Source organism: Pelophylax lessonae (assembly GCF_965119305.1).
Source record: "Pelophylax lessonae genome assembly, chromosome: 3".
Lineage (NCBI taxonomy): Eukaryota > Metazoa > Chordata > Amphibia > Anura > Ranidae > Pelophylax > Pelophylax lessonae.
Window position 1 is genome coordinate 327,540,783 of NC_138770.1, and position 17,603 is coordinate 327,558,385.

The 17,603-nt window shown below is 40.8% G+C and overlaps 3 protein-coding genes across 3 annotated transcripts in view; 2 read left to right on the forward strand and 1 right to left on the reverse strand.

The window, feature by feature from the left end:
- MCPH1 (microcephalin 1) overlaps positions 1-17,603 on the forward strand; it is a 592,087-nt gene that overhangs the window by 347,627 nt on the left and 226,857 nt on the right. The window lies entirely within an intron of this gene.
- TMEM14A (transmembrane protein 14A) overlaps positions 1-17,603 on the forward strand; it is a 1,080,999-nt gene that overhangs the window by 208,729 nt on the left and 854,667 nt on the right. The window lies entirely within an intron of this gene.
- Positions 1-17,603, reverse strand: part of ANGPT2 (angiopoietin 2) — a 74,568-nt gene that overhangs the window by 28,726 nt on the left and 28,239 nt on the right. Inside the window, exons 3-4 of the mRNA XM_082249373.1 lie at positions 12,024-12,145; positions 4,003-4,235 (exon numbers count right to left, since the gene is read on the reverse strand). Of these exons, the coding sequence (XP_082105499.1) occupies positions 4,003-4,235; positions 12,024-12,145 (355 nt within the window). The remainder of the gene's footprint in view (positions 1-4,002; positions 4,236-12,023; positions 12,146-17,603) is intronic.

Consider the following 17,603-nt stretch of genomic DNA (forward strand, 5'->3'; position numbering starts at 1 on the left):
GAACTCGTCAAAGACGAGGGCCTTCTTTTTCTGCTCACAAGAGGTTTTTTCGTCCAGCGGGTGAAAAAACTAAGTCCTCCAAAGCTCCTGCAGGAGGCGTCAGGGGTCGTTGGTCGGGCAAGCAAAAGCCCGCCCCCTCCAGACCTGAAGATAAACCATCCAAAGCCTGAAGGTGCGCCCCCACCCATAACTGGGGTGGGGGGACGTCTTCGCCGGTTCCCGGATCCATGGCTTTCCAGAATCCCGGACAAATGGGTTTGCGAAGTCATAAGGTCAGGGTACAAGATCGAGTTTCGATCTCTCCCACCGGCGCGATTCTTCCCTTCCAATATCCGTCTATCCGCAGATCGTTTAGAAGATCTGCGGAGAGCAGTCACAGATTTACTACAACAAGGAGTGGTAGTCCACGTTCCTTGGACAGAACGGTTTCAAGGGTTTTATTCAAACCTGTTTACAATACCCAGGAAAGAGGGCAAAGTGCGTCCAATTCTGGACTTAAGAGCACTCAATTCTTTCGTCAACATAAGAAGATTCAGAATGGAGTCCATTCGCACGGTAGCAGCCTTCCTGCATCCAGGGGATGTCCTAGCGTCCATAGACATCAAGGACGCCTATCTTCACATTCCCATTTTCGCAGGACATCAGCGTTTTCTACGCTTTTCCGTAGAGGAGAACCACTATCAGTTTGTGGCGTTACCTTTCGGTCTCGCCACGGCTCCGCGGGTCTTCACAAAGGTGTTGGCCCCAATGTTGGAACTTCTGCGCCAAAGAGGTATATCGATTCTAGGTTACCTAGACGATCTTCTGCTTCATGCAGAGTCTCCTCAGACCTTGCTACAAAACATAGAAATTACTATGATTTCTTTACAGGAATTCGGGTGGCTGGTGAACCAGCAAAAGTCATTTCTGGTTCCCACCCAGAGGCTCGAATATCTGGGTCTAATTCTAGACACAGTCAGGACGAGAGTTTTCCTTCCGGTAGGGAAACTTCGAAAGATTCAATCAGCAGTCCAGTTGTTACTGTCCAACAGCTGGTCTTCCCTTCGGACGTGCATGAGGGTTCTGGGGTTGATGGTGGCTTCATTCGAAGCAGTCCCATTTGCCCAGTCCCATACCCGAATTCTTCAGCAAGAGATTCTTCTCAGATGGAATCGGAATCCGGAATCCCTGGACAATCAGATACGATTGAGCAAACAGACCAGAGAGTCTCTGGTTTGGTGGCTTCGGTCTCCAATGCTCAGCCAGGGAAAGTCATTTCTGACAATATATTGGACGATGGTGACCACGGATGCCAGTCTATCCGGATGGGGAGGAATTCTTGGTCAGTTATCTGTCCAGGGACTTTGGTCCCCGGAAGAATCCAGGTTACCGATAAATGTATTGGAACTGAGAGCGATCAGACTTTGTCTGATTCACTGGACCGAGCAGCTCCAGGGCAGCCCGGTTCGGATCCAGTCGGACAATGCCACGGCCGTGGCTTATGTCAATCATCAGGGGGGCACCAAGAGTGTCCGAGCGGCCAAAGAAGTGGCTTGCATTCTTCGCTGGGCGGAACGATTTGTTCCAGCAATCTCTGCGGTGTTCATTCCGGGGGTGGAGAATTGGCAGGCAGATTATCTCAGCCGTCAGACCCTGGATCAGGGGGAATGGTCCCTCCATCCAGACGTTTTCCACCAGTTGTGCCTACGGTGGGGCACCCCGGATGTGGATCTGTTGGCATCACGATTCAACAGGAAAGTTCAGAGATTCGTGGCTCGCTCCCGCGATCCTCTAGCAGAAACCGCAGACGCACTGATCGCCCCGTGGGGGCAATACCAGCTAATATATGCCTTCCCTCCTCTCGCGTTACTGCCAAGACTTCTTCGCAGGGTAGAGGAGGAAGGAATCCCAGTAATCCTGGTAGCTCCGGACTGGCCTCGTCGAGCTTGGTACGCCGACATGGTCAGACTGGTGGCGGACGTCCCATGGAGACTTCCTCTCAGGGAGGATCTACTGTCTCAGGGACCGATCTTCCATCCTGCTTTACGATCGCTGGCTTTAACGGCCTGGCTATTGAGACCCAGGTGCTGAGGGACAAAGGTTTGTCAGCTTCAGTTATTCCTACTCTAGTTGAAGCAAGGAAAGCGACTTCCAGAAAGATTTATCATCGCACATGGAAGTCCTACATTGCATGGTGTGAACCTTTGGGGTTCCGTCCTCGGTCTTATTCGATTAGTCGAATATTGGCTTTTCTGCAACAAGGGGTTGAGCAGAAACTGGCCTTGAGTACTATCAAGGGTCAGGTCTCAGCATTAGCCATCTTCTTTCAGAAGCCTTTGGCTACTCATTCCTTGGTGCGGAATTTCATCCAGGGGGTGCGACATCTGGCTCCGCCAGTGCACGCGCCGTTACCTCCCTGGGATCTTAATTTAGTGTTGTCGGTTCTTCAGAAACCTCCCTTTGAAGATATTAGGGAGATTCCTCTACCCACGTTGTCCCAGAAGGTGGCCTTCTTGGTGGCTATTACTTCTGCACGCAGGGTGTCAGAACTGGCCGCATTATCTTGTCGTTCACCATATCTGGTGGTTCATAGAGATAAGGTGGTTCTTCGTCCGAATCCATCCTTCCTACCAAAAGTGGTTTCAGAATTTCATCTGAATGAAGAAATTGTATTACCTTCCCTGTGTCCTAAGCCCAGTCATCCTCGGGAATTTGCTTTGCACTCCTTGGATGTGGTCCGGGCGATCAGGGTATACTTGAAAACGACAGACTCGTTTCGCAAGACGGATTCACTTTTTGTGATCCCAGATGGACCCAAAAAGGGGTTGCCTGCATCTGCCGCGACCATTTCCAGATGGATCAGACAGACGGTAGTGCAGGCTTATTCTATTAAGGGTCGGGAGCCCCCGTTCCCTGTTAAGGCGCACTCCACTCGGGCACTTAGTGCGTCATGGGCCTTTCGCCATCAGGCGTCAGTGGTCCAGGTGTGCAAGGCGGCTACCTGGTCGTCGGTGCATACCTTCTCTAAACATTATAAAGTTGATGTAATGGCATCGTCTGATGCCTCATTTGGCCGCAAGGTTTTGCAGGCCGCAATTTGAGGAGACCAGTGGTCTACCTCGAGGGTTTTTTTCCGTTGGAAAATTTTTTCTTTAGCCTCATTCTTTGTTTATAATGAGCCTTTAAAACTTCTAGTTTGGCACCGGTTGGGCCTTCTAGATTGGATTTGATTTTGTCAATCCCACCCCTCATTTGTGGCACTGCTTCTGGATGTCCCAGCTCTTGAGAATCAAGAAGACTACGTCTGTCAATGAGCGATAGAGAAAAATGGATTTTTGTAAGAACTTACCGTAAAATCCTTTTCTCTTAAGCTCATTGACAGACGTAGTACCCGCCCCTCTATCATTGAGTTGGGTTGGGTTAAATTCTCTGTACTGCTTTAAACAGAACTGATTCCCTGTAGCAGAGAGAGGAAGGATATACCCTCAGGGACTGCCCCTAGGGTGGAGCCAGAACGTTTTGTCATTCTGCCTAGTCCTACTCCTGCGGAGACAACATAACCCAGCTCTTGAGAATCAAGAAGACTACGTCTGTCAATGAGCTTAAGAGAAAAGGATTTTACGGTAAGTTCTTACAAAAATCCATTTATTTATTTAACACACTGGGTCACGAGTATAATACACACTATCTTGAAGCGCGGTACTCCCCCCTTTAATCTATTTAAGGAAGTATAGTTTTGCTAAAAAAAAAAAAAGCTAAAAAAACACTACAGCTGAAAAACGCCTAAAAAAAGTGCTACCGCAAAAAAGCTGAAAAACTCCTTCTACAGCTTTCTACTGATGTTTTTAGAACGTCCAGTGTGCATGAGGTCTTAATCTTGAGGGTCAACCTGTAAAACAATTGCTCTAGTTACATTCTGCTTGTTAGCTCTTTTTGAAAGAGTGTTTCATCAAACAGAAGATTCATCTCTAAACATGACTGAATTTCTGAGGTTATTTCCAGAGTGGGTCTGTTAATAAATACCTGTTTGCGGTGTCATCCATGTTAGCAGGTTGTGCACAGTCTGCATCAAGTCATGCTGTTGTTTCTGTAGCAGAGAGTTATTTACAGATGCGGTCATCAGCTGCTTCTCTAAATCCTCAATGATAGAATTTTGTCTGAGTACTAAGGTTTGCAGATTATCTTTTTCTTCTTTTATTGACTGGAGTTGCTGGTTGTGCTTATCCTCCATATTTGACACTTTATTTTCTAAATAACTATATAAACATATGCAAGTTAGCATGTCATGTTTTAACAATGTAATGCATTTTTAGTGCAATAACAGGGCTGATACTTTGTTGTGGAAAAATGTAAACATGGAGCCTTAATTCAAAAAGTTTGGTTCATGATATGATATTACATTACATAACGGTTGAAGCATTGATAATACAGTCAGTCAAATCTATGAATATTAACTTTTTCAGGCAATTTTAAGTGCTAATTTTGTGGAATTAATCACACCTTCAGCATTCGACTTTTTGAGACCCTTTTAATATAAATAAAATGTTTGATCCTAAGTGCATGCATCCTGAATAATGAGTATATGTAACATTTCTGCAATAGTTCCCTACTATATTCCTCAGGTACCCCCAAGAGGTCACGTTTTTAAGGATCTCCTTCAACTTGTACAGGTGCTTTAAACCAATGTTACTGGCTTAGTATTGATGACCGCTATTTTATCCACTCTACCCCCCAAGATTTACCCCCCTTCATGTCCAGGCCATTTCGATTTGTGAAAACGCACTGCACTGCTTTAATGGACAATTGCGCGGTCATTGGATGCTGTACCAAATTAAATTTAAGTCATTTTTCTAACCCACAAATAGAGCTTTCTTTTGGTGGTATTTGACCAACAATTAAAAAAAAAAAAAAAATGTAAAAAAATCATATTTCTTCATCAATTTAGGCCAACATGCATTCTTTTAAATATTTTTGGTAAAACTACCAAAAAGCATATATTTATTGGTATGTGTAAAAGTTAGTGTCTACAAACAATGGGATATTTTTTTTTTTTTTTTTTTACTAGTTTTGGCGACGATCAGTGACTTAAAGCGGGACAGCAATATTGCGGAGTACAATCGGACACTGACACTTTTGACACTTTTTGAGGACCAGTGACACTAATAAAGTGAGCAGTACTAAAAAAATATGCACTTTTCACCACTAATGACATTGGCTGGGAAGAGGTTACCATCAGGGGCAATAAAAGGGTTAACTGTGTGCCTAGCCAGGCTTTTTTTTTTACAGTGTGGGAGGTGCTTTACTAGGGAAGGGCATTGATTCATGTCCCTGCTTTGCAGGAACACAGGATCCATGCCTTCCCTACTGACAGAGCGGCGATCTGTCTTGTTTACGGTGGTCTGCCTCTGTGCTGGATGATCGGTGTATGCTGGCAGACATAGCGTCCATGGTACCTACAGATCAGCTCCCGCTGAGCATGCATGCCCCTATCCCGGAAGTGTCTCTAGGTACATGACCCGGCAGCAGTGCCACCTTGCCGCTGTAATTTTAAGTTATACGGTTGGCAAATGGTTATTTTGGAAAGTTCCAAAACTTGTTCTGTTAGGGATACTTGAGGACTGAGGTTGGGAACCAATGCCTTAGAGAAATTGCTATACTTCTCCTTGATAATGGTTGTCACCACATTTTTTTGGCATCATTCAGGATCAGCATATTCTGTCTGGAATAAGATGCTCTCCCAGGTATAATGCAGTCATGCAAATTGTAATTCATGTGCAGTAATTGTGTTTGTTATGTATATAGGTTGTATCACACAGTTCACGCCCTCTGCTTTAGCCTCTCTCACATGACTTTAACTAAATTCAGTGTACAGTTATATGTACTTTGACTAGCATAGATGAACTAGTTGGACATTAGGTGCTGCTTGGAATAATTTTAAAATGTTGCTGTGCTATTTTTTAAACAGGGATTTACTATTTTGTAAAGTGTAGCTGATGTTCCTTCAAATCTGAAACAATTAGTAACTGTAAAAGAGGAGCTATACTGCTAATAAAGGGTAAAGCTAAAGTTTAGTTATGGCTTTTTGCATAGGTACATTGGTCCAGCTTGCTTCCGGGTTTCGTGCTGAGCGGCTGCATTATGACTTTAAGAAAATACAAAGCGTTCTCTGAATGGCATGACTGAGGCAGAGGACTCCGGTGTTTACAATGCAGCAGGACAGTGAATTGGCAAGGGACTTAGAAGTCAGTGGCAATCACTGTAGTACAGGAAACAGAGCACGGCCCCGGCTTAGTGTAGCAAATTACATATTAAAATAAAGGTAACATAAAGACTCACTTTGAGGTAAAGGTATATCAGTGTAATAGGGAAAATAGTTCATCTGCTTCCATCCTAGTTGATGCTGCGCAGAGTTGTAACAGTCCTGTGAGGAAGCTGGTGGTGGACAACTGTGTCCCACAGTCCGGCGGCTGTGTGAGACTCGTGGCCGTGTTTCGGGCCGGTTTCCGAGTCGATAGCGTCACATCTGGTTAGGAGGAGGAGCAGGAAATGCGCGCGTTCACAGCATCCATGCTCCTTCGTCAGGCACTCGGAACCCGGCCCAGAATACAACCACGAGTCTCACACGGCCGCCCTTGGACTGCGGGACACAGCTGTCCACCACCAGCCTTCCCCACAGGACTGTTCCAACTCTGTGCTGCATCAACTAGGATGGAAGCAGATGAACTGTTTTCCCTATTACACAGATTTACCTTTACCTCAAGGTGAGTCTTTATGTTAACTTTATTTTAATAAATAATTTGCTACCCTAAGCCGCCTCCGCTCTCTCTTGTTTCCTGTCCTCCAGAGCTCCTCCTTGCTCCAACTGGCAGCCACTGAATGTTGCCTCCCCACCACAGATTGGAACTAAACAACCCCCACTTCCTTCCGTTTTTTCTATTTTCCCCCACTTCATCCTTTTTAATGTTTCCTTCTACCACCTATCCACATTAGTAGAGTGCCATGACATACTGTTTGCAATCACTGTAGTAACGTATACTACAGAGATTTCCAGTTTTCATGGGAATTTGCCAGGTTTGTCACATGAATACTCGCATTGGTCCAAGCTGGACCAATGTGACCATGCATAAAAAAGCAATACTTAGGCTCCTTTCACACGGCCGCTCAGTTTATTTCGTCCGCTGCGGCGCTTTTTTTTTTTTTTTTTACGGACACGGATGACACTTGTGTCATTCAGTCCATATGTCCGCATATCATCCCATCCGTTTGCGGATGATATACGGACATAATGTATGTCTATGTGATTGCGGATGACACCGATGACATCCGATTTTGCGTCCTTTCTGTTTTTTTAAATGGAAGAAAAATAGGGTTCTGTTCCGTTCCAAAAAACGGAACAGAACTGAAAGGACACAAATCGGATAGTCATCCGCTGACATCCGCAATCCTATTGACATGCATTATGTCCGTATATCATCCGCAAATGGATGGAATGATATACGGACATACAGAACGCCCGTGCGAAAGGGGCCTTACTTTCGCATTATTGCTTCTTACCTTTTTCCCTAAAGCTACATATTGATAGTGCGCCTCGAATATCAAGATTTTTACAACTACTGCTTTAAATGTTTAAGCAATGCCAAACCGGATAATTTTCAGTAGTGTTCCATGCAGTGCTTTGTAAATATCCCTTTTTATTTCTAGCCAGACTGAGAATGTAGTAAGTGTCTGTTGGCTTGCCTGGTATATGTTACAATCCTGTGTTTTACACACCTAGATTTCTTTAGTAATGCTGAAAAGCCATTTAAAAGTATGTTGAGATCTTGTTTAACATGTTTGGTGTACTATTGGTAAATTTCAGCAGCTGTTTGTTGATGGATTTCACCTAAGCATTGTTGTATTGCACATTCTAGTCATGTATTCCCAAAGCATTAGAAAGGTGACAAAAGGCATGTCAGTTGTCTGTTCAGACGGCATAGGGTATTTATTACATTCTATTTATAACAGATGTAGCTACTGGAATGTTAAAAATCTCCACTAACCTAATACATATGGAAGTCTAGATAACATGGTTTAACCCTGGCATCAAGAGGGAACCTTTACAAAGCTAATACTGATGAAGTCAGCATTATTATCACATCTTTATTTTGTCAAGTTGTATTTGTTTCAGAGATGGCTTGCTGCCTGCTTCGGCAGTGGTATGTAGTAATGACAAATAGGGGTTACTTGAGCTAAATGATGATACTCAGGGGAATGCAGGTACACAAACATGTGATGCTCGCATATGTTTGATGGCTTAGAGATGTAAATAGAAAAGATTTAAAGGGAGGCCTAACAAGGAGAAAAGGTGTAATTCTTTTTCCAAACTTCTCATTTTTAAGAAAAAAAACAGTTTTCATTATTTTGAAAATTAAACTGGGAATGTGGTTATTATGAGTAACACTTTTGTCCAATCATGATCAATGACTATATATATAATTATATACATTGTGCAGCTGTAAATGATCAGTATCCAAAACAAACAATGTATACAGTATAGCTGTGTAAAGTTTGATTGAAGTGGTTGTAAAGCCTTATGTTTTTTTTTTTTTTACCTTAATGCATTCTATGCATTAAGGTAAAAACTGTCTGTGCCTGATATCCCCCAGCCCCCTTCCTTATATTTAACTGAGCCCTATCGTGATCCAGCGCTATGCATGAGAGCAGTGGCTCTCCCAGCTCAGTGTCCCTCCTCACCACGCAGATCAAATGCAGCGGGAGCCATTGGCTCCTGCTGCTGTCAGTTTCTGTAATGATGGAGCGGAGGGCTGGGCCAGCTAAAAAGGGCCTAGCTGTGAGGAAGGGGGTGCACCCCCGAAGCGTTTCCCGATTACCAGCACCTCGGCATCTTTTGTTCATATGATTCCTCCACTAGATTGTGCTTCATATTTTTTTAATGCCTTCTTTACTTCTAATTTTGTGATTAACTATTTGTTCATGTTTTCTCAATAAATCTTGGGTAATGCACTAGACGATTGCGCCCACCTGTGTGCTTTTTTTTTTGTATATTATCATTAACACCAAAGGATCCCATTGCTGCATAGAAACATACAGTATGTATGCATGATCAGTACTTTAAAAGAAAACTAGTGGGTCAGTTACTCATAGGCAGATTAATAAACAAACCAGCCAGGGAACTAGCATGTTTAGAAGGAATTGTCATTAATTGTTGAAGACACACTTCTCTCAGAACAGGTTGCAGTAAATTATAAATATGTAATGTGCAAAGGATAGACTGGTGGGGGAACGCTGGGACCCTCAGCTTTCAGTAGTTTGTGTTGTTGGTAAGGTCAATCCATCCATACGGATATGGAATGGTTTGCCTGAAGTGGTGCTGTGGGTGAAACATGAAAATTTGACAAAATTGTCGGCACACTTTATTTGATAAGTGCTACGTATTTAACTGATATTCAATCTTTGCTGTACTCAAACACATGTATATTTTTCTCAGTAATATGTGTATGTATAACTGTCTGTGTGCATATGTACCTTTTCTCTTCTTCAGAGTAGTTTTTTTATGTGCACCGTTCTCTATTTCAGATTAGATTTTTTTTTTTAACACTGAGTGAGTCCTTTCTATTTATACTTCTATTTTAGAACTTGATACCATTTTTCAGGTTGTCCCATTCCTCTGTAAGAATGAATCTAGGTTATTGCACTCCAGTTTATGTTTACACTGCAGTCTAGTCATTATTTCTCTCTCACAGCACATAAATATTCCAGGCACTGGACGGGATGTATCAGACAGAGAGAGAGAGAATAATGTCATTGTGTCTGTGGAAATGCTTTTTATCTCCGTCCTGAGGAAGAACCCCTGAACTCTGGCACAATTGCTGTTTTATGAAAACAGATGGTATTTCCTCTATTGATCACTGCGGAAATGAGCTTGATCACCGTAATAATCACCTTGTTAAAAACATTGTGTTGGGCTGTTTGCACTCCAGCAGTGCACAAGTAATAGATGTGTTATCCAACATTATGCCACAGTGTTCAAAACAAGTTTATCAGCTTGTCAGAAATCTACTGGAAAAGTAAGACCAATCAAAACACTTTGGTGGGTGCTTAAATTACATGATTAAGCATGCTTTTCTAGCTATTCCTTTCTAGGCACAGCATCAAATATCCATAAATTGAACCCAACAATGCATCACTAATAATGGAGTTTAGTGTTACTTGTTAATTCTAAAAGGATGGGGCTTAGGCTTGCATGTGTGTCCATTAAAGCAAAATGTTCTTTTTAGTTTTTGGATAGAGTAGTGAGGCTTTAGAACGTCTGTTATATTGTCATTGATTTCTGGGTCTCTGCTGTGGAGGTTCACTCTGTTTGTCCTGGTGGCCTCTATCACAGGGATGGAAAGCAAAATAAAAATCCAACATTTATACGAGTTTTATTGATATATAAAACTTGGGAAGTACAAAACATCAGGCTTACAGAGTCAGTATTAACATATCACTACAGGACTTTACAGGTCCTATATGTGTATTAAAACAGAAAGGGAAGACCAACATGGTCTACAAAAACAAGGAGGAGCTAGCATTCAAGGAGAGAATGAATAACAAAAGTTAACATCTTGCAATGTCCAGCCAGATTAGAAAAGTAGAAATGATCAAAGGCAGGGCACAAGTTATTGCAATACAGTAGTGTCATTGACATGGTCAATTACAGAGAGGGGAGGAGAAGAGTATGATAATGTAGTATTGCAGAGGAGGGAAAGAGAAAGGGGAGAAGAGGATGAAAGAAAACACGGAGGTTATATAGGGTTCAGGGGTAGCAGGTATAGACTCATTCATCCCCCCCCCCCCCCCCCTCTGAAGTAGGGCAACTGAGTGGCGCTTGTATGTTTCAGGGATAGAAGAGAGGACTCCCCATGGTTTAAGCAATGATGGACCATATGGGCCCAAGGTGCATGTCAACAACCAGCACCTAGGGGCATAGGTCTCGATACAGTGAGGTTGTTTTTAAAGTGAGTCCAACAGTACCAAGTGGAAGTGAGTTTGGACAATCATTCTCGCGAAGCCCTGTACCAGCACGTATAGACCTTGTAACCACATTTCTGTGAGGCTATGTTTGGTGAGCCTTTGTGTATGATAATGCACACTTATTCCCACTCCTCAGAGGAGAGGGAGATTCCTAGGTCCCATTCCCATGCTGTACTCCATGCTGTACTAGAACTGCCCTGATGAGCCAACAGATCACCAAATAGCGAGGAGTAAAGTGTTGAAATTACTTGTCTCTTGTTTCCTACAGCAGAGAGTCTTGTGTAGGGTCAGGGGTCTAGTCCAGGTTGCTGGTGTGCCCTGGGTTAACAAAGTTTTATTTGGGTGCATGTCCAAAATGAATGTGCGGAGCAAGGGAAGCATTAAGGCATGCAAAGGAAAAACTTGTTTTCCACTGAAAAAACTGGGACGCCCTAATTTTTTTTTTCGTGTGGCCAGATAGACAATAGACAGAAGACATGCCCGGTAAAAAGGCTGTGTTAGGGGGGCCAAAGTTTGGATTGATGGGGCAAGCTGAGAAGGATTTATGGTAGACATCAAGCGTAGGCCCTATGAAAGGGTGCAATTTAGTCTCTGCGGAGAGGTGTTGCCACAAATGCCTCAGAAGGTTTTTAAGTGGTTGTTGGATCTGGGCATGTTCAAAGAGAATCCAGCCTTTTATAGTATCTTACCGTCAACATGCCAGTCCACAACACGGGTAAGTAAGCATGCCCGGTAATTGCGTTGGAGATTCGGAAGAAAGTCCAACTTTTTGAGTTGTCTACAAAAGAGACAAAATTCTTTCTTTAGGAGAGGGGATTTACCTAAATTTGGAAAAACATCTGTGCATGTCCTATTATGCCAACAAAACAGGAGGTAATGGCAAATTCTTCAAATAGGACAGAAATTGAAAAATCTGATAGGGGTAGTAACAACTTCCTACTCAATGCAGAATGAAAATATGTTGCTCATTAGATACACTATATACACGCAAAGGCATTTTTTAAAATCAAAGTTATACAGACGTTTACCTGTTTTTGTCTTGTAGCTTTGTTATCTCGTTTGTTTGATCAGATATTTGTCTTTCAAGTTTATTTGTTGAAAAAGAGTGTTCCAATAGTTGAAGCTCCAGGCGACTTGTTTGGTTGAATACCTGTTTTTAGAAGTTAGCAAGGCAATTAGATTATTTTAACTATATCATAGGTATCCATAACCATGATTTCTGGTCATTTACTGAAGAAAATAATTTAACTTTGGTTAGGTCACTTTGCTGTTGTTTATGGACATTGTGGAGCGTATAGAAAATCCTCAATAATAGCACATGGGTGTTTAGGAATCCAAGGTAAAATGTTCCAATTAAATGTAAACACTCTGGAGTGTTTTTTTATATGCAATATATTCGTAAAATTGTAAAAGACTATGCCATATACACATTCAAACAGGGAACTATCACACAAAACTCACACAATTCTGTGTTCTTTTTGAAAATTCTAGTTAAAGGCTTTTGTGGTAACCCTCTTGCTTATACCTTTTCCTAGTTTTACACGCCTATATTTACACATTTAAGAACCCAAAAGAAAGAAATGAATGGTTAAAGTGTAGTATTTTTTAAGTTTTGGATTGGTGTACTCAGGAAAGAGGGCATTGTATCATCCCATGTAGGGCTCTTTTAAATGAGTCTAGTTCTAAACAAATCTGTTGGAATATAGAGTACCACTCTCTTCCTCCTTCGCTTTAGTTTTGAGCCTTAAGCCATAAAAAGGTGCATTTTTACATGCATTGTAACTTTACTTTTGCATGGCATTTTTAAATATATATATATATATGTGGTGTGGGGTGCGCTAAACAACAAATAAATAATGAATATATAACATATATCTATGTGTGAACCAAATCAACAAAAGTAAATATATATAACATATATCAATCTGTGAAGCCAATTAATAATGCAAATCCATTGGTGCATAAACATAAAAGTTCATAAGTGTCCATAAATATTTTGCAGGTGAGTAGAATTGTATTCTATCCGAATAATACGTGTATCCACCACCGAGTGAAATTCATCCTTACCAAACGGAAATAAATAAGGTGCAACTATATTTTCTTGTGCTGAAAAAATATCCAATCTCCTTGTGAACAAACACCACGTGTAAATCACCAAGAATTAGCCTCTTACCAGATGGTAATAGGTATGCACTTGTTCAGTGAAACCACCGCCTTGCTTCCTTACAGTCACTCCTGTCTCAGTAGAAGTCCTATGGGAAGAAACCGGTCAGATTAGGAGGCGCACACGTCACACACAACTTGCGGTCCGTGCTGCAGCCGGCCGCAAGCCTTTGCAGGAATTCGTATGACTATGTTTATGCTGAATACAAGACATCTAATTGTAAGTGCATTATCAACTGTTTTTTGAATAAATCTCAAGGGTAATACACTATTAGCCCTCTTTTTTCCTTTAATACACGGTGGTTTTGTGAGCTTGTAAAGAAGGATGAGGCTGTGTTTCTTGCTGGTACTCGTTGCCATCTAGTGGAGAAAGAAAGGTAGAGCGGTTCTACATCCCACTTCAGGATTTTAAAGAGGAAGCAAGGCAGTGGTTTCACTGAACAAGTGCATACCTATTACCATCTGGTAAGAGGCTAATTCTTGGTGATTTACATGTGGTGTTTGTTCACAAGGAGATTGGATATTTTTTCAGCACAAGAAAATATAGTTGCACCTTATTTATTTCCGTTTGGTAAGGATGAATTTCACTCGGTGGTGGATACATGTATTATTCGGATAGAATAAAATTCTACTCACCTGCAAAATATTTATGGACACTTATGAACTTTTATGTTTATGCACCAATGGATTTGCATTATTAATTGGCTTCACAGATTGATATATGTTATATATATTTACTTTTGTTGATTTGGTTCACACATAGATATATGTTATATATTCATTATTTATTTGTTGTTTAGCGCACCCCACACCACATATACATTTATCTATATTCAAAAGCACTGAATACCGGGAGCAGCTTCAACGCACTATCAGCGCACCCATCCCCCCTTACGACATTTTTAAATATATATATATATATATATATATATATATATATATATATATAAAACTTGAGGGCAGGGGTATTGAATTGCAATTCAAGGAGGTCTGGTCAGTAAACCTTTCTTACAGTAGAGGTTCAAATCGTATGTTTGTGCTATTACTCGGAAGAGAGAGATGTAGTTATTGTGGGGTTGATTTACTAAAACTGAAGAGTGCAAAATCTGGTGTGTTTGTGCATGGTAGCCAATCAGCTTCTAACTTCAGCTTGTTCAGTTAGGTTTTGAAAAAAAAAAAACTGGAAGCTGATTGGTTTCCATGCACAGCTGCACCAGACTTTACACTATTCACCAGTTTTAGTAAATCAACCCCTGCATGACTTATCTGTTCTTCATTCAAGAAGCCAGACAGGCAGTGGACATGAGCTGGGTGAAGCAGGCTGCAGGGGGCAAGCATGCACTTTACATCATTGGTTGTTAGGATGCTGGTGCTCCTAGCCAACAATGACTGCTGCAGAGAAGGTGATTCTGCACTCAGGACTTATTGGTTGGCTGGCTGTCATTTAGGATAGAACTATAACTTGGTCAAGGTCCGCTATTTAGTGAAGCTTGCTTTAGGGTGATCACCGGGAAGTCAAAGGCCAAAAATAAATTTGGATAAAATAGCACTGGAGTCTTCAGGGTCCTTCATTCACATATTTCATAATGCTACCTAAAGTGATATTAAACCCAAAAGCAAACATTTATTATATTGCAGCTTGGCAATTCTTAGATGTGATGGCTGCATTCTTTTTCTTGGCTTTCTTTTTTCTCTCCAGCAGAATTTATCCGTTTACATACATGAGACAAACCATTTAACACTGGCAGGGGTGCTTAACATGATCAGCTTTTATTTATTCATGTAAACCCTTTATCCCAAAAGAAAAAAAAAATGTTGCTGTCACTGATTATAAAGTGTGAGCGGGAGTTTGACTTCAATTTGTTATTGTATTTAAATCTGCTAATACATTTAACAATAGACTTCCCCCCCCCCAGACTGACAATACTGCTGTTCATTTTGCCCCCTGTGCTCATTTTCCAGAGTTGTCTTGCTAATACTGGAGGTGTGTTCACCGGATCACAAGGTAAAAACAGAGGGGAAAAGGAAATTAATGCAGCCACTATAGCTAATGAACAGTAAGCTGCAATATAATAGTTTTTTGTCTTTGGGTTTATTATTGCTTTATTGTACTTTTTAGGCAAAAATGCAATAAAAAATAAACCCTAATTTCCAGTATTCCCTGTCAGACTGAATAGCATAAATTTACAAATCCAATAATTTCCTGTTAGTTGGTAATCCAAATATATAACCGAAAAGACTGATCCAGCACTTGAACATTTTTAAAAGTACAGCATATGACAACCCCTTTCAGTGTTGTCTTTTTTTCTGAGACATTTGTCATCTTATGAGATCACACTAAGGAATGTTATTTATTTAATTGATGTCAATCTCTCGGAAGGAAGACAATACTTTGGATGTTTTCAGAATTTGCCTCATCATGCCGCATGCTGTTCAGACAATACTATTTGTGTAAGTATTACTTGTACTTCTTTCATCTGGGGCTTGTTTCTGTTGACAGGAAGACCTCATTACTCATTTCCGTCAAGTTAAATATTACTTGAGGATATGATTTCACATTGTAATGTCCTTGGGAGAGCAAACTTTTTTATGTTTTGTTTCATTCTGGTTGAAATCAGTTGTCCGTGTGTCAGCGTAACATCTTTATAGGAGTGACATTTTTAAATTTGAATGCAAGGACACATTGACAGTGTGAATGCTGTTTCTAGCATGTATATTTTTCTATACAGGTACATGCTGTATAATGCATGTATAGTGCATTTTTTTTTCAAATTTTTATATAAGAAAGGCAGTTTCCTTGGGAACACACATAAAAAATATATATTGATAACAAAGCATCCGAACAAAAGACACATACCAAAAAGAAACATGAATTGTAATCCAATCTGTCTATCAAAGTTACTGAGATATATTAGTAGGACAATACAAAATTGACCTCGTCCTAACAAAGAAGTAGAGAAAGAGACCCTAGGGGGCCAAAAAACCTGAGATATCAAGAGGATAAAAATGCAGCAACCCCCGGGGAGACCCCTCATGGATCAGAAAACGACTAGATTTTTACATAAATAATAGGAACAAAAGACTGAGAACCGAGAGGGGGGGGGGTAAAGTTAGAGAGAAAATTAAATGAATGGGGTAGAGAAGAAGGGGAAGAAAAAAAAGAAATGAGGAACGTGATACATAGACTCAATTAACTAGTGAGAACTAGGAACCCTATCTTCCTCTGAATAGATGATCATGTTCCAGAAGGACCAGGTTTTTGTGTAAGTCTCCGGTTTCTGTCAAAACCAAGTCTTCCATCTGATTCAGCTCCTCCACCTTCCTGATCCATTGGCCATTTTTTTATGGTACCATTTATCACTATCAATGATGCAATTTCTGGAAGGCACACTTAAACTGAGTCAAGAAACACTTTTATGATATGTACTACTAAAAAGTTGAGGGAGGAATTAGTCCACCTAAAATAACATAAAAATGTTCCAGTTTTTAAGGTGCAGTTATAAATATATGAAACCATTCCTAGAGCACAGTATATTGAATGGATTTTAATTTATGGCAGGCAAACTTTTAGACAGCCGGTTCACCTACGAAGAACTCTAGGCATCTAACTTTGAGGTTCTTCTGTTTGAAAATCATGTTCCCTTAAAATTTCATGGGGACATCCTGTTTAGGACTAAATGCTGTATGATTAGTCTACTGCTGCACAGTTTTCTAGCGTGTTGCAGATAACTTATTTTAAGTGTTAATGGTAGATTCTTGTTTCTTTACCTGTCAGTATAGTTTCAATGGTTTGATTACACACTAGAAAAACAAGGAAGTCCATTACAGGCAGTCCCCGAGTTATATACATCCTACTTACAAATGACTCCTACTTACAAATGGAGGGAGACAATGGGAAGGGAGAGCAAATCTACCCCTAGGAATGGAAATTTTTTACTGTAAGGGTTATCATTGGAAAAAGGTGTCTCCACTGAAATTTTATCACCAATCCTGGTTTCCACAACAACCCAACATTTTCAAAATACAATTGTCTCGGGGATAGTGCTTTGTAATCTTCTGAACAGGGGTACAGACAGCAAAACAAATATTACAGGGGTGTTAACTCTTCCCTATGCTATCCAAAAAAAACATACTTTTTGGCTGGAGTTACATTTAAAAAATGTACTTGTTCCAACTTACATACGAATTCAAATCTACAGAACCTCACTTGTTTGTAAACCGGGGACTGCCACTAATTCCAAAATCAAATGTTAAACAAAATGTAGAACTACTTTTGAATGACGTTTGTCAAGCTGTCGAATGTACTGATGATTTTCGCATAACTTTTTGAATTTTCGTTTAGCTTAGGAAATTCTGTGTTGTGGAGCCCCACTTTAGGGAAGTTTCAATAAAGCACTAAATGGTTGACTGCTGCCATGGTTTTTTTTTTTTTTTTTTGACAAGGA